The sequence below is a fragment of the Desmodus rotundus genome, chromosome 4, assembly GCF_022682495.2.
Source record: "Desmodus rotundus isolate HL8 chromosome 4, HLdesRot8A.1, whole genome shotgun sequence".
Classification (NCBI taxonomy): domain Eukaryota; kingdom Metazoa; phylum Chordata; class Mammalia; order Chiroptera; family Phyllostomidae; genus Desmodus; species Desmodus rotundus.
The window spans coordinates 170,759,137-170,783,743 of NC_071390.1; the positions used below are offsets into that span (position 1 = coordinate 170,759,137).

The window sequence follows — 24,607 nt, forward strand, 5'->3', positions numbered from 1 at the left end:
CCTTTGAAGTAGAAACTATCAACATGAGGCCTGGCCAAAATATCAAAAACAATCTTAATCTCCACTGGATTTATAACTTCTAAACCATAGGATTACATGTTGATTTAAAAACAAAATCAAACATAAGTCCTATTCAATGGCTTGCCCCCCGCCTTCTTTTTTTTTTTTCATAGCAAGTAGGGATGGCTACTGTCAAGTGTGCACAGACACCCACATATCACATCTCTTGTCTACTTTCTTAAAAACAAACCTTTGGTTATGTGATCTCTTTAAATTAAATCCTCCTTGTGTATCTCTATTTTTTAAGTGGCAACAACAGACTCACTTGGGCCCAAAAATACTAATTAATAAGTTACCTAATAAATAATACTGGACTTGTTATTTTAATCACTGACAATTAACGCTTTTCTAACTTTCATCTCTCTTACTGGTTCTTGTTTACAAAGATAAAAGGGAGTGGGTGGAGGCAAAAGAGGGTATGGGGAGATAAATGGTAATGGGAAAAATACAATTAAAAAAACAGCCTATCTGTTCCCTTTAGCAACACATCAGCACTAACAACATAAACAGCATCTCCCTGCACCACAGGGTCGCACAGACACACCACGTCTGAGGAACTTGTGTCCTCTGCACGTGAAGCTCGGTGACAGAGAGCAGCAGCGGCTATCAAGGCAGCTCACTAGATGAGTAATGATGTCGATCTGCCCGGACAACGGTCACCGTAGCAACTGGAACCTGCGATTCCTGCACAATCACTGCTGGATTTATTGTGGCAGGGGCCAAACAGGCCAAGAGTACAATGAAGCAGGGGAACTAGGGCACCTGACACCTCTAGGCGCCCACACTTTAATCAGAGCTGGCAGAAATTAACTCGGGGAAATTCTACGTGGTTTCCACTGTTGTGTTACACACTTACCCTTAAATATAAGACTCTTATGAGACTAAACTGACATCAGAGGACAGCGAGGTTGCTTTTATCTCAGTATTGTATTGTATTAAATTAGGGAATATTTTTTGCTTAGGTGAAAAATGGAGCATTTTGATTATGCTGTGTCTATCAAAACCCTCCATGTTTAGCAAACCCGAGGGGACTAAACCTTTAATTAGCCAAGTTATCCTTTAAATTTAATTCGGTCCTCCATTATTCATAATGCCTTCCCAGTGTTACTATTTGCTCATTCAAGTTACAAACCCTGAACCCGCAGAGGTTTAATTCAATACATCAAACACTTACTGAGAGCCTTCTAAAGGTCAAGCCTTATACTAGACCTTGGGGATATAAAACAAAATGTTTTCATAATACATATATACCAGCATTTATATGTATAACCATATAAAAAGTAAACTAAATTAATAAGTACACTAGTGGTTATGTCTGGGTGATGAAATAATGAACGTTTTCTACTTCCTCTTTTCTTTTTTCTGAATTGTCTGAGCCTTTTTAATAGCAGTGTGTGCTATTCTTATAACTATTAAAAGACAAAAGCTAAGATTCCTTCTATTGGACTAGGCAAAAGGGAACTAGAGACTGCTTAACTGTACGTGTGTTATGCTTTGCAAATTGATTTTCACTTTCATAAAACAAAAAGTTAAATTTCCCTCTCAAAAAGCCCCAACTATTATTATAAAAAACAATTTTGAAAATCTCAGATCCTACCTGACAGCAAATAAATTGACCTGACCAATCAGATTGAGCAGTCAAAATCTCTTTGTCTCAGGTAAGTAGTCACTGGGCCATAAAGAGTCCTTACATTTAAAATTACTATTTAAAATGTTCGATAATTTTGTGGCTCCAAAGCTCACTGGGGAATAATAAATGCCTCTTGTGAATCAGAAATAAAAAAGGCTTTTATATAAAGAAGTAAAGAAAATAAATCATCAGGACCTATATATTTATTTTTGTTAGTTTTGTTTTGTTTTGGTAGATACAAATGAAAAATGAGTTTTTGCTACATGCATTGGATGCCCAAGCTTATATTAGAAGCCTGGGTAAATATAATAATACTCAAAGAAATAAACTGGAAACCACAAAGCAAATATTTATAACCAAATACGCTCCCGCAGTACTGCCAATGAAATGCCTCTCTAATGAGCCCAGCTTAGTAGTTGTAAACTCAGGCTGAAAAGTGTGAATCACTCTGGCAAATCACCTTTAAGGTCGCATTTATCAAGAAGCTTTGTATATGCTGCACATATATATAATTGCTACTCACAAATTTCAATCCACCTTAACTGACCATTTCCAAAGCCATTGAAATCTCCCTCAGTTAACCAGCTCTCGATTGCTCTGAAAATAATTTTCTCCACGCTTAAAATGATAATAAAAATGTAACCTTGGTTTCAGAGGAGGAGCAAAAGGAACACTGGAGTATCTACATATGCGAAGAAAACTATGTACTGTCTCTTTTAACCTCCAACCCAGGGCCCTTTAGTTTCCCTCTACTTACACTTTCCATCTGTCAACAAGTGCTTGTAATTTTATTACACTGTCCTGTAGTTTATGCAGAGTTGGTATTATTTTACAGAGTTCTGTTAATGGACTGGATAAATGGTAATGCTATTTAAACTAGTCCCCTGCTCCAACAAACACAGCTGCAACGGTACTACTATTTCTGAGCAAACATCTTGACCTGAGCATGGAGTGCTCTCCCAACCCATCCAAAGAGAAATTGGAGCAGACAGCAAAGGAAAAGCATATTTGGCCGCTCACAGCAACCAACCGTGTCAAATCATAGTTCACATACAGTGTGCCCGCTTTTCCTTTCATATTGCATTGAGAGCCCAGAGGACGGCGTGCGTGCGCCTTCACCTGGCATCTCACGTGCTGCCAAGAGTCAAATGGTGATGATTCACGACAAAGGCACAAAAAGTATCCACATGCAGGGGTAGGCAAAAGTAGGCTTACAGTTGTGAGTGCATGAAAGTTCATTCTTGTATCATAATTATTTATGAATCATTGCATCTATTATTATTATGAACCTACTTTTGCCCACCCCTGTAATGTCCAGTACATCAGACGAGCTTTAATCTAAACAAATAAAAGTCGAACATCAGTGTATGAACTACATGTTAAACTAGGAAATTTTTTACTAGTGATATATCAGGTAAGATAGTATTAACTAATGGTTAAAGATACAGTAAGTTAAAAAAAGAAATATAGATGTTAATTAGCATTCTGCAACAATTTATAAAGAGAAAATAAATTCTGAATGTGTTTATGAATTCTAGATGTGTGTGCCTTTGTTGCTTGTATACGAGGGCCATTCATTCATCCATGCAACATACTTCCCCTACCCCCAAGTAATGTCCCAAGTTATTTGTCAAAAACCCTATATGCTTTGTTCTGTCTCTGTGAAAGAAAGATCCATTTTTAAATGAGCGTTTTAAAGAACATGTTTGTATGTAAATCTGTGCACATTTTTTTCCACCTGTTAGAACATTTGTTTTGGGTGAGCTACTAGGCACCTGTATCGTCTGAAGAAAACGTGAACTTGCGTCCTTCCTCCTGAAATTACACTCACCAGTCAGCTTCACGTCTTTGTTTCTTTATTTATTAAAGATTCTTAATGGTGGCTGTTTAATGTAACTAGTGGTCACCATTATAAAAAAGTGGACGCATGTAGTTTATCAGTGATCCTCTCGAGACAAAGATCACTGCTAACAATCCAATTCAGATGAGACAACGGAGCCTCAACTCGAAAGGAGATTCCTGACGTGAGGATGTCAAAAAAAAAAAAAAAATGGCGCCTCCATGTTTCTAAGTGTGTGGAGTGTGCGTGTCAGTGTCGGTTGTCACATCCCAACCCACAGCAAACATGGAACCACCACGTTCTCACTTCAGGAACATCGAACCCTCCGAGTCCCGCTTACAACCAGTCCCATCTAGCGAACAAAACTTCACTGTTCTCATTCCCCAGGGGAAACCTGCCTGCGAGACAGGAACATCACAGCTCTGAACACACTGCCTAGCTCACCTTGCTCCCAGTTTTGAAAATGCTTTTAAATAACTAGAGAAGGTGGCTTTAACTGCGGGGGTGTCCAACCTGGGAGGCACGCGACCCAGGAAGCCTCTGAATGAATGCGGCCCAACACAACATCGTAGACTTACTTAAAACCTTTTTTTGTTGTTGTTCATCAGTTTTGGTTAGTGTTTATGTATTCAATGTGTGGCCCAAGACAACTTTCTTCTTCTAATGTGGCCCAGAGATGCCAAAAGGTTGGACACCCCTGTTAGTTTTAGGGGTTCTATTTCCTTAATTTACTTCTTTAAGATTTGAAGTGTCCTTCATTCATAGAGCAGCTTAAATTATAAAATTGAAACACATCACAAAAGAAAACCACTTGGTCCACTATGCGACATTGTCAAAAGTGATGGTAACAGAATATAGTTGGCTGGTAAAGGACTCGGAACTGGATTATACCACCCGAAATGAAGACACTTAAGAAAATTAATCCAAGTACTTCTAAAAATCAAACATTATTTCTCACAGATAGTGCTGAAGTTTCTTCAACTCTTCAGCTTAATAATCTTAATGCTAGATGGCAGTCATTCAGTTTAAATTATATTTTCACAGCTTCATTGAAAATGGACACTCTCCTAGACACTGCGGACTATTTCCACAAGCGCCCTATTAGCAAAGCAGCAGTTTAACAGCACGCATCACAGCCAGCGTGAGGTCATTCTTCCGAGTCCCCTCAGTCAACCAGAATTACAGCACACAGGAGAACACTACGCAACCCGCTTCCATGGCCCTTCTCAGAAACTAAGTGCAAACATTTAATATAAGTATCAATTTATATACATACTATAATCTTCATAATAGATTACATCCTGTTTCTTTGGTAAAACTAGACCCGAGAGAATTATTATTAAAAAGGCAGTTTCTGGGTTTCTTTATTTGATTTTTTTCTTAATTTACTTAAATTGAGCCAATTAACCAGCAGGGAACACAAAGCAGAGAAATAATGCTACATGACTTGGGCTTTCCTTAGAGGTACAGGAAGGTCAGACTCTAGAGGACAATCAGGTGTGTTAGCTGGCTACACCTTTACCTACTGGGGAGGTTCCCTCTAGTGAGTAAGGTATCAGGAGGACCTCACAGAGCCCCTGGCTAGAATGGGGGCAAGGCTGTGGAAGGACAGTCTTCCTACTCGTGGAATCAGTAACAGTACTGAACTAATAGGCTGAGGAGGCTTGGCTACAAAGTCAAGTTCAGAAGAAGGCAATCTGCTCTCTTTCCCTACAAACTCAAACCTATGGGGCTTCCCACAAAGCCGGGCCGGGGTGGGGGGGCATGCTGAGCAGTTTATTCTACACAGGCCAACAGTGTTTCCACAACGTCCATGAACATCAGTAATCATTGCTATTTATTTTCCCAACACTTTGTAGCTTATCGCCCATCTGCACAATCATTCACAGGGCTGAAAACTGAGTTTTAAAAGCTTTCAAAAATGTGTTTTCACTATTATACATTAGGTCAGCGAACAAGCATTTTGGGGAGGAAAAGCTGATCCTGCCTACACCTCACATCACTCTCCTTCCCAAGAACTTCCATTAACAGTGTTTGACGTACTGACAAGCTTGCTGTGAAACCCTTACGGTCACTCGCATTGCAGAGTTTGGAATTCTGGCCTTAAAAGGAACATAGAAGAATACACTTACAGCCCCTTTTAAATACCCTTTAATAATATCTCCAGACTAATAAATATACTCAAGTACAAAAACAATATTTAAGAAGCTGACATTATTAAGAACCCCTGACTTTACAAGAAAACACGGCCCACTTCCTCTGAAGAGGAAGCGCAGGGGCCTTTTTCCTCTTCAGAACTTAATCGCAGGAGTTCATGAAGCAGTGAGGTAAATCTCCCCAGCAACACACGGCCAAAGCAGAATAACACAATCCCAATAACACACACATAATCCAGTAAGTGCTCAGCAAATACAACAACTGGAATCACCGGAAAACCAACCATAAATTTCCATTAAAAATAAAGGCGTACTCTTAATCCATTAATTTAGTGATGAATTAATTCCAAGAAAGCACACGGAAACAAATCCAAAATATATTTAGGACAACGCAAGGTACTACCCAAAGCAACAGTAACTATTTCAGTCTACTCACAGCCTGTAGAGCTTCGAAGTCCCGAGAAACAGCAACTCAGGAAACAGCTGAAGGTGATTTCTGTTTAGACGCCTTTAGAGGGGAACAAAAGAAAATGAATGAATGAATGAAAAAACAAAGCGTGTGTTACACAGAAAATACCCAGCAATGAGACTGTGACTTGATAGGTAGTGTCATGCCCCATCCTGTGTTTCAGGAAAGAAAGAAATAACATTCAAGAGAATTCAAGCATTGCAAATCAGAAGTTGGTTACACCTTTTGTTACATGACTCTTTACGGCAATTTTCCATCCTGCTTACTCAGAGGATGACTGCTGGGGCCCCAACCCACATCCCATGCAACGGCAGTCAACCAGAACACTCACAATGGAAACGGATTTCTTAACTCAGGTTCCGGTGTCTAGGTAAGGGGAGAGCTCAGCGCGCAGCAGAAATATCACAGGGACTGGCACCTTAAAATACTTCGTACGCTGTCCCAAATAACCTCCATTTTCAGCAAAGGCACTGTGGGGAGACGAACACTTCCATTTTGTTGGCTTTTCATCGAGTTGCAGAAAAAACGTGTGCAGAAGTGTCAGGGTGATAGGCAAAATCAGAAGAAAACTGAAGTTCAAACCTCAGTTTTTGACCCTGAACTGAGTTTGAGGCTGCATTATTACTAAGTGGTATCCAAAATGCTTAAATTATGTTTTTAAAATATTTAACTGATATTGGAGTGATTTAAATGCTTGAGGAAATAAAATATGATTGCAACTCTAACTCAATTGAAGCCCCAATGCTACATAAGTAAGTTCTTTTATATTATACATACTTGCTACAGAGTGGGCCAGTTCGGGCCCAGATGGACGGATATCCCAACCCCATTCATTTTAGGTGTACAAGTTGTTAACATTTCAGTAAAAAGAAAGGTCTATCGCTCCGGTTTTCCCGAACTCAAACTAAAATGACGGCGAGCTGATGCAAGGCTCGCACTTAAATGATGTGCAGGCTGCCACACAGCTCTAGAGAAGAGTAAGGTCCAAACCCTAATGCTACACTGAAGACACTGCAGGTATTTCTTAAGTCTTAAAGATACAGGGGGCAGGAAAATGGGGGATATCAATCAATCTTGACGTATTTAAACAGTCACCAGGTGTAAGCAGAATTACACATTTGGTCTCCAGAGGGCAGACATGGCCATTATAAACTCTTAAAGAAAGCGGGTCAGGAGAAAAACCTTCCTAAGAATCACAGATAATAAAAAATGGAATGATCTGTCTTGAGAAACTCAACTCCCTGTCCCACCCATCTGCAAGCAGAGGCTTTCCTCGTTCTCCCCCCGCCCTGCCCCGCTCCCCGCCCAGCTGGCTCCCTGCACAGGGTGTAGTATAAAGCAATCCTGCATGAGGTGAAAACTTGAGCCAGGTGAACTTCAGAACTACTTCCAACCCTGAAACGCCGTGAGGCCATGATGGCAACCATAACCCCTGTGGGCAATTCATGCTCTGAAGAAGCTGGTCATCTGCAGACACACACTCAGCACTTGACAAAACGAATACTCATAAAAGAGCATGCAAGATAAATAGGGGGGATAGCAAAATTAGTGGTGAAAGGATACACTAATTTCCCCCTTACACTAATTGTTATGAATAAAGCACTTAGCAAGGTTGACATTAAAGTGCAACAAAGACTTTTATTTATGTATTTGTCTCTGCTGGGCATGATTCTGAGGAAGGAAAGCTTCCAAAGCATATTACTCTCTAATCGTGACAAAATATTATTTACTTGGGACCTTGTTTTATTTTTTCTGAACAAAATTAGATAACAAATATTCACAAGAGTGGTGATGACGATTTTTCTAGGGAAGCAACCAGTCTTGGGAAGACTCCCATTGTTCAAGAGCCAATCCTGAGTTCCAAAGGGCAGAGATGGGCTTTCATAATTGGAACCAAGCCATCAGACTAACAAACATCATCCACTATTCTCCAGCCCTGTCCCTGCACAGGCAGCTCCCTGTACTGCCTGCCCTCCCTGTCCTCCAAATGATACTTTCTTACATCCTCTGTGTGACTCCCCTGCTTCCTCTACAGTTAGTTCCTTCCTTTGCTGCAGGCCCACGTCTCCATGGCACTTGATCAATAAGACTCAGCCAGGCTGTATGACAGTTACTTACTTACATACTGGTCCATTTCCCACTAGGCCACAGGTGGCAAACACAAGGCCCACAGGTGGAATCCGGCCCTCCACCTTGTTTTATCTGGTCCGGCACCTTGTTTCTACCTGGCAACAGCACCACGTTCTCGCTTAACTGTTAAGGAGTAGTTACATTTATACAGTCCTAAAATTACATTCAGTCCTTTAAACGCAACTGCAAGATTGACATGGCCTCCGGTGAAATGAGTTTGACACCCCTTCACTAGGCTGTAGCTCCTCAAGTGTAAAGATCTCACCTTTGCATTTTCTCCCTTCTTCCCTGACACTCAGTAGGTTCTTAGGAATGAGGACAGATGGCTCTTTTTGCATTGTGATAACAGTTCAGCAAAGCTGGAGCAGATGTATTTTATATTCTACCAACTTTTCTCTGGCATGCTCCCTGGGGTTCCTTGGGATTTATGTCGCTCTCCAGGGAGCCCTGGTCCCACTACCACACCTGATTTCACAGACCCTACACGGCCATTACCTCCGCTCCCTTCTTTCGACCTCCCTCCCTGTGCCATTCTAAATGTCACTGGAAGTTGGAAGGAGCTCCATTTCCATTTTTTAAACATTCAGGTACATGAATGATTGAGAGCTGCCACTAGATTTGTTGTTAATGGGCCGGCATCAGTACAATTTCAGATAATGTGAGAAAGTGGATATTTCAAGTTGAGTGCAAGCAGGGCCCGCTTCATTATTATTTTCACATTCCCAGGGGTTTTTACTTCAGTCCAAAAGTAATGGCTACCACAGCACGGAAGCTTACTGTGTGACAGCAGTCACAGTCCTGAGAGGTTTATGTGAACTGCCCCACTTGTTCGTCAGTACGACCCCATTTGTAGGTACTGTTGTTACTGTGCTTTTGTGGAAAGTGGAGCTAGAACTTGAATTCAGGGGAAGGGAGTCCAGAACATACACTCTGCAGAACTCCTCTCAAAGAGACACAGTGTAAACATTCCTAAACAGCAATCCAAAATAATGCAATGCTGAGAGTTTCCTTTTCAGCAGTCTTTCCTCGGGAAAACCATAGCTTCACATAGCCCATTTCTTAAATATCAATGAATGAACCACCCGAAAAGAAAACACTAAGTTTTATTGTTTTTACAAAACCTGGCTCTATGTTCAGCTCACTGTCTTAAAAGATTTAACATACCCACAGTTGAGACTAAATGGAAATACATGCATTTTTCTCTGAATTCAGGTCATTTATCATTATTTCATGAACATTATTACAAATGATCTCAACATGCATACAAGGAAGGTAGTTATCATGCAACACAGAGCAGATAAGTAATGTTGCAAAAGGCACAGAAAAGTAGTATGACCGTGCTTTTTCCTTGAAAAAAGTATCAATACACTTTTGGTTCCTGTTCTTCTATTCTTTCTACCACCAATACTAAGGATAAATGGAAGTACAAACATTAAAATAAAAAATTGAAACTCTTCCCAAAGAGCCACTCAAGGAAGACATTTAAAATCAGGAATTCTTGTGCAATGGCCAGAAATTAAAATCCTTAAACTGAAGAGGGTTTTTAAAAATCAAGAATTACTTTAAAGACTTTTAAGGTGCATAATGATTTCTAAATAGAGCTAGAGTCAAAGTAACCCAGCTTCTTTTAGTACCACAGAACACTTCTTAGCAGCTTTAAGATGAGAGTACCACAGTAACAACTCTAGCAGAAATGAGTTGGAGAAGTTACAACCTGGTGGTCCCAGGACAGGAGGACGGCATGCAGTGAGTTAAGGGTATCTCAGCGGAGGATTTATGGAGCCAGCATCCATTGGCTCCATAAACAGACCAGGGGGGTTGGTGACCCAATGTTCTGAGCAAGGATACTCAATTGTGTCCAAGAGAGAAGTAACACAGATTTAGTGACAACCAGCTCTTGGCTCATCCTCAGCTAGATGGACTCTGCCCACAGAATCTCAAGAGGTGACTGAGAAATCTCTGGGTAGTAATTCATAGTGTCAGAAAGGTGTCTGAGATGAGTCTCTGAGACATGTTTTCTTAGGACAAAGATGAGAGGGACCCCAATAACGGGTTCCTCTGTGCTATTTTTGAGTGTGACTTCGGTGGCGTGAATGGTCTCTCTGTAGTGCACAGACCAGCACTTTCCTCTGAAATGCTGATTCTTACCAATCTCAATTTGAAGGGCAGCTTGAGCATTATTGACAAGCATTGTTTCAAATTATCTGTCAGCTGCACCTGTGACTTGCCATTGATAGAAGTGACAGTCTCTTACCGTGTCTCAACTTTCACCTCAATTCAATTAAGATTTGCCACCTTCACCCCAACTCAAAATGTGAAGTGAAAACAGTTTTACCAGAGCCAGTGAAAAGTGTATGCCTCACACTGGCCGGTGTAAATGTCAGGTATCTTAGCAGTATGCCTGGTCTGTAACAGTACTTAATATACACCATCTTAAAGAGTCTATCATGTATACTCTCCTATTTCTCACATATATAAATGCCTTCTTCTCAGCTAAATTTTCACTTGTCTTTTTAAATGTATTATCTTCACATTTTTAAAGCCAAGATTTTTAACACTGGCCTACTATTAGCCGAAGAATGAAATAAAACTTGTAGTTTTAGCAGTGATGTTGATAATTTCATTTTCTATATTTCATGGTAGAGAGATCAAAACTTATTAGTAAAAATGTTGCTTCCTCTTCACTACCCTTACTTCCTGGTACTTCTCTGTGTTCAGAGAGATGATGAGAAAGACTCCAAAACAAAACCTGCAGGGAGCCTTGTACTTTCTTCTCTCTACTGATCATACGCTATATAATAAAAAATTCAGAATGAAAACAATAATAAATATGAATGTCCAAAAGTCAAATTTATTACATACACATTTTATTAGCCTCATAATGTAAAATGATTCTTAGACTGAGCTTTTGAAAGACTAGGAATGTTGAAATACATTAAAAATACATAACCTTTTTTGGAAACACGTCATTCTTTAAGTGCCATGCCCCACGCATTTTGTAAAACCACGTGCACGATCGTATTTGAATCACGTAGCACCCACTATGCGATAGCAATTATCTCTGTCCTTAAGGGCAGGAAGCACGAGTTGTAAAAGAAAGAGCAGTCAAGGTCTCACAGTGGAGCTGAACCACGGGTTTTCTGATGTCAGCCTTACCTATTCTTTCTGATTTTGAAAGGGGGGAGAGGAGTTTGTATCTGCTTAAAAAGCTTAATCAACAGTACGACCAATGAGAATTTGGCATGTTCCATAGGACACCAGGCAACAGCATATAAAATTACCAGGTGCCTTTGCAGAAGGGAGTCTAGGTTACCCGCACCCCATGCACCTCTCCCTGGACCTAGAACAGCAGCACATAGTGGGAGAAATATCCACCTGCCTCCAGTGTGGATGGACCCTGTAAAGAGGACAACCCCATAAATTTTTGTCAAGATTATCTTAAAGCAATATTCCAGTTGTATTACTACCAAGTCAGGCCTGTTGTTCCAAGTCAGGCATTTTCACCAATTATCTCTTCCAGTCCAGCAATAAAAATTGCTTTAAAAAACAAGAGCAATGTAAAGTCTAAGCAGGAAAGTCTCTCACTCTGTTTAAAATTGTGAAATCAGTCTAGAAGGCATATTTCAAGCAGAAAGGTATCCAACAGGAATGAAAGACAGAATTCAATGTAAAATGTTTGACATTCACTGCTTCCACAAGTACATTGTAACAGTGCAAACTCAACTACTCATTTCAGGAGAGGTATAAAAGACACAGCATCCAGCAAACACTGTCACAAAGGATGAGCCCAAAACAGATGTGGGAAAAATAAACAGCCTTGCTGCTTCAGAATTTATAAAACAGTCCCCAAAGAGCAAACAGGCCTTCTCCCCACTGTTCGACTTTAAGGCCCATAAAAAAAACGCTGCATGAAACACCCTCCCCGATGGATTCAGTGTTAGGCTCAACTTCTAACACTTCACGTGCATTTACGCCTGATGAGACCATAGTCTGTAAATGTAATTTGAAATAGTTCAGTGCTGCTTGCATACAGGTGAGAACTGACATTGAATGGGTATCACAGATGAGGCGCTATCCTATATCCCTGAGCATTTTTGTACCATGCAGTGCACACACTCAGCCTCTCTTACTAAGTGTGACGTGTTCTTCAAAGAGCCTTTCCCAAGAAAAGCACTGCACTGATTTTAAACTTGGGTGTAAAGTTTCCAGAGAACAATTCTTTTGAGATGAGCGTGCATTCTTTTCCAAGGAGATTAGCGTGTGAGTTTGCCCTTACTTTAACAGGAGGAATGTGTTATGGGTTGCCCATAGACTTGTAGGATTAGTGAGAGGAGGGGCTCTCTATACATCCTGGAGGAGCAGGGGATAAGTGGGGCTTCCCTTCAGACCTGTTCCACAGCACATTCTGTACTGGAACTCAGACGGAACCACCTACACCAAAACCTCCAGAGCATCAGCTTCACACTGGCTGCCACCTGCTTCTATGTAAGCGGCGTACGCAGAAGAATGAATTCAGCACCACCTTAAAAATAAGTGTAACTTTGACGTATCCTTTCAGGACACAGTTGTGCTGAGTCACATTTAGGCTCCATGATAATGGAATTTAGACTTTTGCAAATTAAAATGAGCACTTTTACATCATCTTGGTAGAAACTCTAAAATATTAAGTAAACAGATATATTTTCCAAGATTCCTTACACAGCTTTATTATACTGTTATTTTCAGGACTCAATGTTCAAGTAAATATAAATATAAAATGGCAAAGTTAGCCCTAAAATTTTTTTGACTACCCTAAAAAATCTGAAAAACATTCTCATGCTGTTGTGTTTGTGTTACGAAGGAACTTGCAAAAGCAGATGATTTCCACCAGTGAAACATGGAAGGGGCCTGGGTCTCCTTAAAAGGCCAAAAATAGAACTTTGATGATTGCAGCATAATCCCATAAATTGTAAGTGAACAACAAAACTTTATACCAGCACACAAAAGTCCTAGCTCCTGATGTGATGTTTTAACCAAGACATTATTCACCAGCCAAGAAATACCTTGAACTGACCGTTTTTCATGGAGACTTTATTACAGACATATACAAGTATCTTCTGTGAAGTATAAAAAAGAAGTGTATGTCCTAAATGTTTCAGTTCTGTACTGTAGCTTATTTGTAGTTTGTTTTCCCTCATGAGTTTCCCTTGAATTACCTAGTCATTTAAGTGCATGAGATTTCTTTTGAATATCTTGATTAAGCAACATGAGATCTGCTAACACAGTCTACATTGAGCACCTTCTCAAGGCTTCATTTTCACCCCAGATATGCGGGTACTACTGGCAGCAAGAGCATCCATGAAAACGTGCTACTGCACAGCTCAGCTCTGGGAGAACAGTCAGAAACTGTCAAAGCAGGAGGCAATGCGTGCTCCCAGTATGTTAGCATGATTAAAACATTTCTTTTACAGTGATTCATAAGCATGTTCTCATGATGGTCATTTCATCTGATGTTTTCCACACAATAGAAAGAAGGGAGGCCCTGGCTAGTGTGGCTCAGTGGACTGAGTGCCAGCCTGTGAACAAAAGGGTCGCCAGTTCAATTCCCAGTCAGAGCACATGCCTGGGTTGCAGGCCAGGTCCCCAGTAGGGGGCATGCAAGAGGCAACCACACATTGATGTTTCTCTCCCTCTCTTTCTCCTTCCCCCTCCCTAAAAATAAATAAATAATTTTTTAAAAAAAAGAAAGAAAGAAGGGAGAAGAGGTGGGGAAGGTGGGGGGAGGATTTTAATATCCATCTACTTGACATTTTTACTAATAACCTTGCATTTCATCAATTCTTTGAGGTGAGAAAAACAAACATACAAACCTTTCTCTTGTAACTGTAATGGTTTGACTTATAAATAATACTAAAATTAAATCAACTTAATGGCCTGACCCTGTTTCTTACAGATTAAAAGTTAGATTTCTAAAAAGGCATAGACGTTATCTTCTGTTTTCAGATTTGTCTTCTCTCTCTTGATCAAGTTAAAACTCTAACAACATAAAATAAAATTTAAAAACTTACCATTTTAAAATACAAAACATCATTTGGAATTGTTTTGATCTTTACCATGTTAAAATGAAAAATAACTTAGAACCATAAATTTTATGCAAATAAAATTAATTTTATTTTGTTCTCACAAAGAATGAAAATTAAATTACTATAAATACTGTATGAACGGCATTTACAGCACAAACCTGCATTTACACAACTTTTCATAATTTAGACTTTCAATGAAAAAATCCACATCTAAATGCTAAAAGCACGTTAGCTCATACAACATATACTTAGTTAAAAGTTAATTCATCGATTACCTCCTCTTTCTTACATTGTCTCTTGTAGCTTTTTCCAAAAAGTAAGTCATTATTTGTGACGTTAATGATACCACCAACTAAAATAAGAATATATATCACAGGCCATAGAAACTTGATTATGGAAGTCTCTGGGTAGCTTTTTTGTTTTTACTTTTTAATATAATATACTGAACAAAACATACTAAAATAGTTTGTTTCACAATACCTTGAATGCATGCTTAAGCAAAACTGCCCTGCCATTTAATGTATTTTAGAAAATAAATATTTGAAAAGTGTATCCACAATGTTCCTACGGAATGGTTTTGAATTCCCGAGTCCCCAGGAGATGAATTGGCTGTCAGATAACAATGCGCTTCCATCAGATGGACTTGGCAGTTGTAAACAAAAGGAATTTTCTCAGGTTTTCCTCACAAATATGAAATATTTGCTCTCGGCCAACAGCTGGGGTGATTTAAAGAAGTCCTGCATATATATTAGTTTTCATTCAAAATTACAAGTCCTCCTCCCACTCTGCAACATCTGACCGCAGCTTAGCAGGAGAGAAGTTTGTTCTGAGATGAAGTGACAGTCCCGGGGGAGGCCAGAGACAAGGCCTCGCACCTACTCCCACCTCTAGTCAAACTTCAGATCAGTAGGCGTCGAGTTAATAATTTTTAGGAAAAGTTAATTTATTCAAGATGAAGTTTTAAATGATATTCTGGAGTGGTGTGAAAAATAATAAGAGAGTGCGTTATATTGCAGTACTCCTGAAAATATCTAAAACTATTACATAACCAAAACAGAAACTGCGTGAAAACTCATCAAGTTGCCTTCAAAAATGTGGAAGTTGTTAAATGACAAAAACCTTTAGGTTTCCACGTGGTGACTAATTAAGTCAAGTTATTTGTGAAAAAAAATGTGATATTAAATGATAATTTTAAATTATGTATTCACCTTAGTAAGCATTAAAAATATATTGATACTTCTTTTTAAATGAATGAATTAAAAATACCTTTGCAAAGTAATTACTAGGAATTTGCTATTCATAAAAGCCTATGAAAGAAATCAAAAGATAACTATTTTCACTTTTTTATAAATTAAGAGAACTTATGGACTTTGTTGTGAATTTAGTCAAATGCTTACCTTATTTTTACTCCTATCCCCCAAACTAGCTCAAAGTAATAACTTTAAGTTTATGTTGAATTCCACAATAATATGTTGTAAAATTGATCATGGATAAAATTTTATAGTAAAATAAATTAAGCATCTCTGTTTAATTTACTTGAGGTGATAACACGTACTCTAATTTTCAAACATCTTAGAAGTTGACAAGCAATTTTCTACTTAAAGACAAACACACAGAATTAACTTTTGCCAGATCATGTGAATGTGCTATGCCTAAAATAGACTTCATATTTCATTATTTTAAATGTTTTATTTTTACCCAAAGTGCCTATTAAAGCAGGCATGGAAACTTGTTAAAATAATCATCAATACTTTCAATAGAGCTGTGTTTGCCCTTAAAATGCCAATCTGGTAAACTTGTATTATCAAGACATATGAGAGATGGAATTCATATATCAAATTACACAGTGTATAAATTATCCTAATTGTTACAGAGGTTTTGTCTTTTGTAGATATAAAATAATAATGGTCCTCAAGTAATATACACCAATCCTTACAATTTTGCTTCTAAAAATATAGGTTTGTATTGTAAAGTCTGAAGTCCACATTTGATCTTGTTGGGAAAAAGACAATCAATGTTAAAATGACCACTCTTTGAGAACATAATCCTTACTTCCACTTCTACTAATCTTTGCATTGTTTGTCTAGCAGAAATATGTAGAAAGTTACTATAAAATGAAATAAAATTCTGAATAAAAGTAATTAACAATATTCACCATAAGTGTTAAATACCAGAAAGAAAATCTTTATCATTAAGAATTTAAAATATTTCTTCAAATGTCACTAATGACATGCAAAGCAACAGCATGGAAATGAAAATACTATCAGCAAAACTTCTTTTCCATACGCTCCATAAATGTAAATAAAATTACCACCTCTCTTCCTACATAAGCAAATAAAACAACTAGATGAACAATTAAGAAAACCACATACACCTCTTAGTACCAAAACAGAGCTTATCAAGGAAGTAAATGTTGCAAGAAAATAAGTCTGTATCTTTTATCTCTATTTTAAGTTAGTCCTACTTATATAAAAATTCTACAATGTCTATTTTTAAATTAGTCTGAAAGCCACTTATTCAACCTCTTGTTTCTATAAGTTTTCAAAGACTAAGACATGAAATTAAAGACATGGTCTTTGAAACTGAAGAATTTTTGAAAATACTGTCATGTCATCCTAAGTTGGAAGTGAAAATACTTACAGTCTCTCCAGTTCTTTAAGATCCTGGAAAGCTCCTCTTTCGATGGTGCTGATTTTATTCTCCATTAGCTGACTGCAATGCAAAGAATAATAGGAAGTCTTAACGTCACCCCTCATCAGCTGAGTCAGTTTCAGTGCAGCAACTGAAAACTTTCAACCTCTTTCCTGTTACAAAGTTAAATCTTGCACTGGCTTGAGATACAATATCAAATTTAATAATGATGTATTTGAAAGAAGTCAGGGAGGGGAAATAGTGCCCACATCACAAAACTTTCATTTAAAAAATCCTCAAAGAGATTATCATGAAATTTACTGGTCAAGACTCTGAACCTTAAACTCTAGTATATTCTGAAGAACATCCCGTGGCCCTGCAGCTTTGATGGCTGCTTGTTCGGTAAACTGACTTTCCACTGAGGTCTTAACTACAAGAATCAGGGTACAGTGATTCACCATACACATACTTCAACTCACATGCATCGCAAGCTGGAAAAATTCATAATGGTCAAAATGAGTCTTTTAAAAAACAAACACAAAATGCACAGTGATCAAAAGTGTATGTTCACTGTGCTGTAAATATTTACAAATCTGTGGGTAAAAGAATTTTACATGACATTGAACCTCAAATGCTGTTCACTCAGAACTAATTTAATCCACTAATTAAAGAAGTAATCAAATTACAACAGTTTTATAAAACCTACAAAGGTATAAAATATAAAAAACAATTCAAAATATGACCAGTGTACTTTAATAGAGAAACATTTCCCATCATAAACTCTGTGAAAAGCCGGATTGCTTGATTTTAATTTTAGAAATTTTGTCTGTGTTATTTGCTAGAAAAGGTTGGACATTTCTATATTAGTAATAAAAATGCAAACCCATTTAAAATATTTGTACTTAATCTCAAATCCTAAAAGTGCATCAAATACCTCACATTACTTATTCATATTGTGAAAGCAATTATTTTATATTTTTATATACATAAAGCACTTGGGGTATAGTATCGCAAATACTTGAGGTTACTTCTATAATACTGTTTCTATGGCTTGCATCCTACCGTAAAATAAAAGCCTACATTTTTATTAAAAATTGTAGTACAGTGATAAACTGAAAAAGAAAGGGAACCAAAACCTTTTAAATGTTTATGTTTCTGTCCTTGGGACAGTTTTTAAAACTGTGATCAATAATGATTCAAAACATGCAAGTTTAAAAAACAAAAGAAAATGCATCAAAACGCAGAAAAAGAACATACTTACAGAACTCTTACATGTCTAAGGCCAGCAAAGTCCGTTTTGGTAATCCGTGTGATGTTATTTCCATTCAAATCCCTGAGAGAAAACAAGCAGGAAAATGAAAGTTCCACTTTATTTCTATCCCTTATCTAGTTAAACAAAGAAAAAAATATAAACTAAATAAGAACCTGATGATTAAAGATTAGTTCCAATGACTGAAGTAGTTTACACAAAAAAAAGAGAGAAGGGGAGTAACCTTTGAAAGACATTTTTAAAAATGATTCTCAACAAGTTTGCAGAGTCCATGCTTGCTGGCCTGTGACAAGAAAATGAAGTGATTATGTTATCACAAGAAGTTCCCTTTCGTGTGTGTATGGGAGTGCTTTCAACCTTTGTGGGGGGTTTTGTTTTGTTTTTCTTTCATCACTCATTTTTTCAATTACAGTTGATGTATAATATTGTATTAGACCCTGGTGATTAGATACCATATAGCCAGCTGCATAATCATCCTGATAAACCTCGTGCCCACCTGACACCATATATAATTATGAGAATATTATTGACCATGTTGCACTCTACATCCCTGTGACTATTCTGTAACAAACAACTTGTACTTTCCTAATCACTTCACCTTTACCACCCATCCCCAACCCCCCTCCCCTCTGGCAACCATCAAAACGTTCTCTGCATCTATGAGTCTGTTTCTGTTCTGCTTGTTCATTTATTTTGCTTCTTAGATTCCATTGTTGATATATATTTATTGCCATTTTATTGTTTATATTTTTTATCTTTTTTTAAATTTCTTCCTAATGAAGATCCTTTAACACTTCACGTAATACTGGTTTGGTGGTGATGAATTATCAAGAACTTTTTCTTGTCTGGGAAACTTTTTATATGTCCTTTGATTCTAAATGATAGCTTCCCTAACCTGCTGAAGAAAATAGACATACAAGTCCAGGAAGCATAAAGAGTCCCCCAAAAAATGAACCCAAAGAGGCCCACAGTAAGACACACCGTAAATAAATGTAAAAGGTTAAAGACAAAGAGAGAATCTTAAAAGCAACAAGAGAAAAGCAGGTAGTTACCTGCAAGGGAACTCCCATAAGACTGTCAGCTGATTTCTCAATGGAAACTTTGCAGGCCAGAGAGAGTGGCAAGAAATATTCAAAGAGCTGAAAAGCAAAGCCTTACAACCTAGATTTCGCTATTGAACTTTTGATTTTATAAGGTCCGTGTACATCCCATGTGTTCTATTTACTATTACTGTCAGGCACACTCCCACAGAGTTCCCTTCCAAAAGTGAAATGAACGATATCCTAATATTACTCAAGAAGAAATTCTGAAAATCCAAAAAGGCCAGCCTGGGGCGGCGGGTGGCTAAACTTCCAAAGGCCAGGAAGAAGCGAAGTGCCGTCAAAAGAACGCACCTCAGAGACTTGGTTTACAGGCTTTCACTTCCCAACAGTCCTGTGTCTGCGTGAAAACTACGCTCTCCATCCCTCGGTTTGGAGCTCAGGGAGCCCCGCTGGGCCTGCAACATGCAAACCACTGGCGGGAGCAATACTGGAAATAGTGCTCAGGCCCCGACTTGTTTGCTCAGATTTCAGCACCGCGTTTCCTTCAGGAGTCAAAGCCCCTTTTCTAGCATCGCAGGTCACGATCTAAACGTGCCCTGGTTCCAATCACTTCAAGTAAAACCAGGCTTCGCTGTGGTTTGAATGTTCTCCTTCACGGAAGTAAGTTTTCTCTTACCTTGACTTTCAAATATCGTGTTTGAAATCTGTGTATTGTGTCATAGATAGCATTTTATAAGCCAGCACCGAGTAAACTAGGTTCTGAGCAATCTTTATAGATTCCTCATAGGGATTTTTTTCTCAAGGACCTGAAACTCAATTACTATTTTGTCCCTTTTTTGTTGACTCAGATAGCTTCGTGCTTGAACTTTAAACTGTTCTGAATAGTCTGAAATGGCAGATGTTGAAACAAAATTTGCATTCCTTTCTCTCCAACCCACTTTCCATACTCAGCAAAGTACCCTCGTTACTCCTACAATTGTTGGGATCTTTCCCCAGCTATCTGACATAACACGAATGCCTACCCACCCACCCCCACCCCAGACAAATGGGGTGGGGCACATTTTGACAAGACACTCTTGGTAGAGCCCCAGCTTGCCCAGCGCTGCAGGCCTGGAAAGAAGTGAGGCTGGGGGTGGGGAGCCATTTGCCTAAAGGCGCAAGGACTCAACTCTGGCCTTTACACTGAGGGCCAGGCCAATGGGTTAGGTAAGCGCAGCTGAGGCGCTTCGGCCCTGCCAGCGAAGACTTGCAGGTTGGAGCTAGTCCTCTCCGCGGCAGGCAACCCGCACACCCCGGGAGCGTAGAGGCCCGAGACTGGAGTCGGGGAGCGCTCTGCCCCCGCTGCCCTTGTCCCGCACCCGCGGCGACCGCAGGGCCCACGCGCAAGGGCGACTGGAGCGCGCCCAGGGCGCTGGGGCAGAGCCGGGCGGTGGCCTCGGCGATCACAAAGAGAATGGCCTCCATGCTCCACTTCCCTGAACTCGAGAAGCGCCCCACAAGGAGCGCGTGGGCCGTCAACGCCGGCTCTGCGATTACTTCTTCATTAGAGACTCGCGGAGACAGGGAGGCGGGGATGTCTGCGGGCAGTGGAGCACGGAGAGGGGAAGGAAGGGGAGCTGCTGCCACGGGAAGGGGCGCAGAAACTGCCAGAAAGGTGAACCGGGGCACTAGGGCTCCGCAGAAAGAGCCGGAGGGGGCAGCCGAGGGCCGCGAGGTCGCGGAAGCAGTCAGACCGGAGTCCACCGGGTCCAGTTGGAGAGGCAACCCTAACTTCGCCTAACGATGGGACGTGGTCCTCCTCTGCAGTCGCCGGCTCAGACAGGTCTCTAGGGACCCACCCCCGCCTGCTCCTTGGGGGGGGGCGGGGTAGTGGGGGTGGGAAATAGTCGCGGGGTGTTGCGCGCTGCCACCGCGGAGCTGCCGCCTTCCTGGGGCATCCTTCCCTCCGCGGCCTGTGAGAAGCGCCCCCGGGCGGACCCAGATGCCCCACGACCCCTTCTCCCCTCCAAGCGGACCCAGGGAGGAGACACAAAGCCGGGGAGTGGAAATTTCACCCTTTTGAGTCGTCCCGCCAGACCCCCGCAACACCCGTAGCGACCAGAGTGGGGACTGGGCCCTGAAATTGACCCGCGAGTCTTGGCGGTGGCAAGGTGACTCGGTTTACTGAGTCTGGAGAACAAAGTCGCGTTTTCCTTGCCCCGAGCATCCGCGAGTATTGCCCCCCACTCTCTCCCCGCCTCCCCAGCCCCAGAGAACTCGACCGCACCGGACTGCGTGTGGCGGGACAAGAGCGGGAAGAAGGGACCCAGCGCTACTGCCAGCGGGCCCGCCCCTCTTTGGGCAGTGACCCCTCCTTGGGTAGCGCCCTCCTGTCCCTCACCCTCCCAGAGACTTCAACCCCAGGATGCGCAGGCAAAGAGCTAGTGCGGGCTGCCCCAGGCACTGGGGCTGGGGCTGCTAAGTCCCTCCAGTCTCCAAGCACGACGCAGATGGGGGTGGGGGGCGGAGGAAGAGCCCATACTCACAGTCTCTCCGTGTTGCGGGGGATATTCCTGGGCACGCTGCGCAGCGCTAGCCCGTGACAGTCCACTGTGCTGCCCGAGCAGGAGCATTGCGCCGGACACGCTTGAGGCGCCACCTCGTTCAGGATCGCCAGCACTAACCCCAGAGACAGGGACAGCGTCTGCCAGCCGACGCCAAGCATCTTCCCCTGCCTCCTCCTCGCTCGCCAGTGCCGGGGGTTTCTCTTCAGCACGTTGCCCGGCGCACACTGCGCTGTGGCTGAGGCCCAGTGTCTGGTGCAGGGCTAGCACCCCGGAGTGTCCAGGTGGATGTGCACAAAATAATATGGAAGTAACAGTTACAATATTCAAGGTAGAAGAGCTGACACAGGTACACGCCTCCCACCTCCCCTTCGCCCTCCTCCAGCAGGGCAGGCGCTCCTCGGGCAACTTTAGGTCCTGAAGATTAATCGGCCTGGCCAAGGCTGCAAGAAGACCCCAGAGCAGCCATGAGGAGATCACGCGTCGCAAAGATCAACTTGGCGGTAAAAGAGCTGGAGCTCCCAATAGCGGCGAAGATGCAGGAGCTAGTTGCGCGGGGAAGGGGGCTGCTCAGATTCCACGACCCCCTCTGCAAATCCGATTCCAGAGGGGAAGGCAAGAGGCAGAAGAGGGGCTCTCAATAGGAATGGTGGCCTTGATTACAGTGGGCTCTCCGAAGCTAGAAGGCGCAGGAGCCCCGTGGGCCGGGAGCCGAGCGCGCCGGGCGACTGGGCATGGCGCTCGGGGGCGCACGGGGCGGCGCGCAGCTCGGGGGGCGCGGGGAGGCGCTGCTCGGCGCCCAGCGTGGCTCACTCACGCGTCTTTCCCCCCCGGCCTGTGGCTCCTCTGCAGCCCCGGCCAGTCTTCGCCGTCTCCCGACAGCCCAGGGCGGTTTGCAAATACACATGCACTTCACTGAATGATGTCTCCGCAATCCCGCCTCCCGCCGGGCGTCCTTGGCGACGCTCCGCACCGGGGCCTTCCCCGAGGTCAAGCAGAAAAGACAAAAGGGCAATGGGGCCGCTGCAGCCGGCTTGGATATCCACCAGTCACGACCCTGGCAGAGGAAATCCAAGAGGCCAAGTTGAGGACGAGAGCTTCTGCGAGGACTGCAGGGGGCTGCTGCCAAGCCGGCCTGAAGGAGTGGAAAGGTCAAGGTGGAGGTGTCCGCGTCCTGGGTCCTGCTGGAGTGTCCTGGGGAGATGGCGAGGTGGCGGTTGGGCCAGTGGGATTCCTTACTCCGAAGAGAGCCCAGGAGGCAGCTAAATGGCAGTTCCGTGAGCGCGCGTGTCAAACCCTCTCGTCTCCCGGATACGGCGCAGCTCCGCAGCAGACACCTGATGGCAAAGGTAGAAGAAACAAGAGCGCGCTCCTGGGCAGGCACAGCCCCTCGGCCGCCCCTCGACAGCCGCCCACAAGTGGGTCCTCCTTCTCAAAGTGCAGGAACTTTTCCCAGGCTTTGAATCCTGCCAGCCACGGCCACGGTGGGAGTCCTGCCGACGTCGCGACGCCGGGCTCCTGGCGCTGCACCTGACTCGGCGTCCGCAGTCCCGGGCAGCCCGTCTTCTTCTAGCCCCTTCGCCTCTCCCGGCTGCTTCCGCTTCTCCCTCCCCAGGGAGGGAAATGGGGGAGAGGAAAGGCGGCGACGGGGAGCAGGGACTCGGTGGCTCTGCTGACTCCCGAGCTCCTGGCAAGTCTCTAAACAATAGGACGGACGAGGCAGCCCTAGTCCCTTTCGGCTGCGGGAAGGTGGATTGCTGGTGTAACTGGAGTTGTTCACTCGGGCTGCCTGGCGCTCAGCGCAGCAGAACAAAAACCTGCCCGGCGCCTCTGGAGAAGGTTGTGCGGTCCCCGGACGCTCCTCTTTATCCTCAGCAGTCCCGCTGTGCCCGGAAAGCTCGGCAGCTCCCGCCTGCGCCGCGGAGCCACGACGCTCCCATCCCTCGCCGCCGCCGCCGCCTTTTTTTAACCACCGTCTGCGGCAGCCACTGCCGCCGCCTCCACCGCCACCAGTGCCGCCGCCGCCACCAGCTTGCGCGGCCCGCACGCTCCCCAAATAAATAACCCCAAGTCAGAAGTTAAGCCGGCGCAGGCCTTATATACCCACCCAAGCCCCCACCCCTCGGCCCCGCCCCGCGCCGCCCGGCGCCGCCCCCTGACTGCGCGCCGGGAGCCCGCACCTCGCCGGGGAGAGGTGAGGCCGGGCTGTCTGCGCCGGGCGGAGGCGGCGGCGGGGGGCGCGTTTCCGCGCGCCTGGGCGCGCGCCCTTGCTCCCACGCGCAGTAAAGTTTGCGGGAGGAACGAGGTTCCCCGGCCCCCGCTCGGGGCCGCAGAGGTGACCCCGTCTCGGAAATGGTGGTTCGCAGCGGGGGGAATGGGGAGAGGGCGGCTTTGAACGCGACTCACAGACAGCCCCGCCAGTCGGCGGCTCTGCTGCCGCTTTTGCCTGGCGATCCGAAGGGGGCTGCTCAGTGTTCGCAGCGCAGCGAGAGAAACGGGGGGAGAGAGAGATTATGATTTAAAATAAAAAAAAATTCTCCCGAAATAGATCTGCCTGCGCTCACAGGCACACACATGTGTATTTTGGGGAGCTTAAAAGTTCAGAGTTTTTCCAAGTTGGAAAACGGTGTTTTTCAACCTTCTCAGCAGCCTTCCCATCGCCGAAACCCCCCCTTCCGTTTAACCCTTTCCTCATAATCACACACTTGACAACACCCTGCTCGGTCGATGTCTTGACTATATAATACACTCGCAAAACTCTGTGTGTGTGATT

General features: G+C 42.9%; 1 protein-coding gene across 8 annotated transcripts in view; it reads right to left on the reverse strand.

Annotated features, from left to right (window-relative positions):
* SLIT2 (slit guidance ligand 2) overlaps positions 1–21,995 on the reverse strand; it is a 317,606-nt gene extending 295,611 nt beyond the window's left edge. For all 8 annotated transcript variants that reach the window (XM_024573636.4, XM_053922868.2, XM_024573635.4 and 5 more), the window contains exons 1-4: positions 21,817–21,995; positions 18,240–18,311; positions 16,988–17,059; positions 6,123–6,194 (exon numbers count right to left, since the gene is read on the reverse strand). In XM_024573636.4, coding sequence (XP_024429404.2) covers positions 6,123–6,194; positions 16,988–17,059; positions 18,240–18,311; positions 21,817–21,995 — 395 coding nt within the window. The remainder of the gene's footprint in view (positions 1–6,122; positions 6,195–16,987; positions 17,060–18,239; positions 18,312–21,816) is intronic.
* Between the last annotated feature and the right edge of the window lie 2,612 nt (positions 21,996–24,607).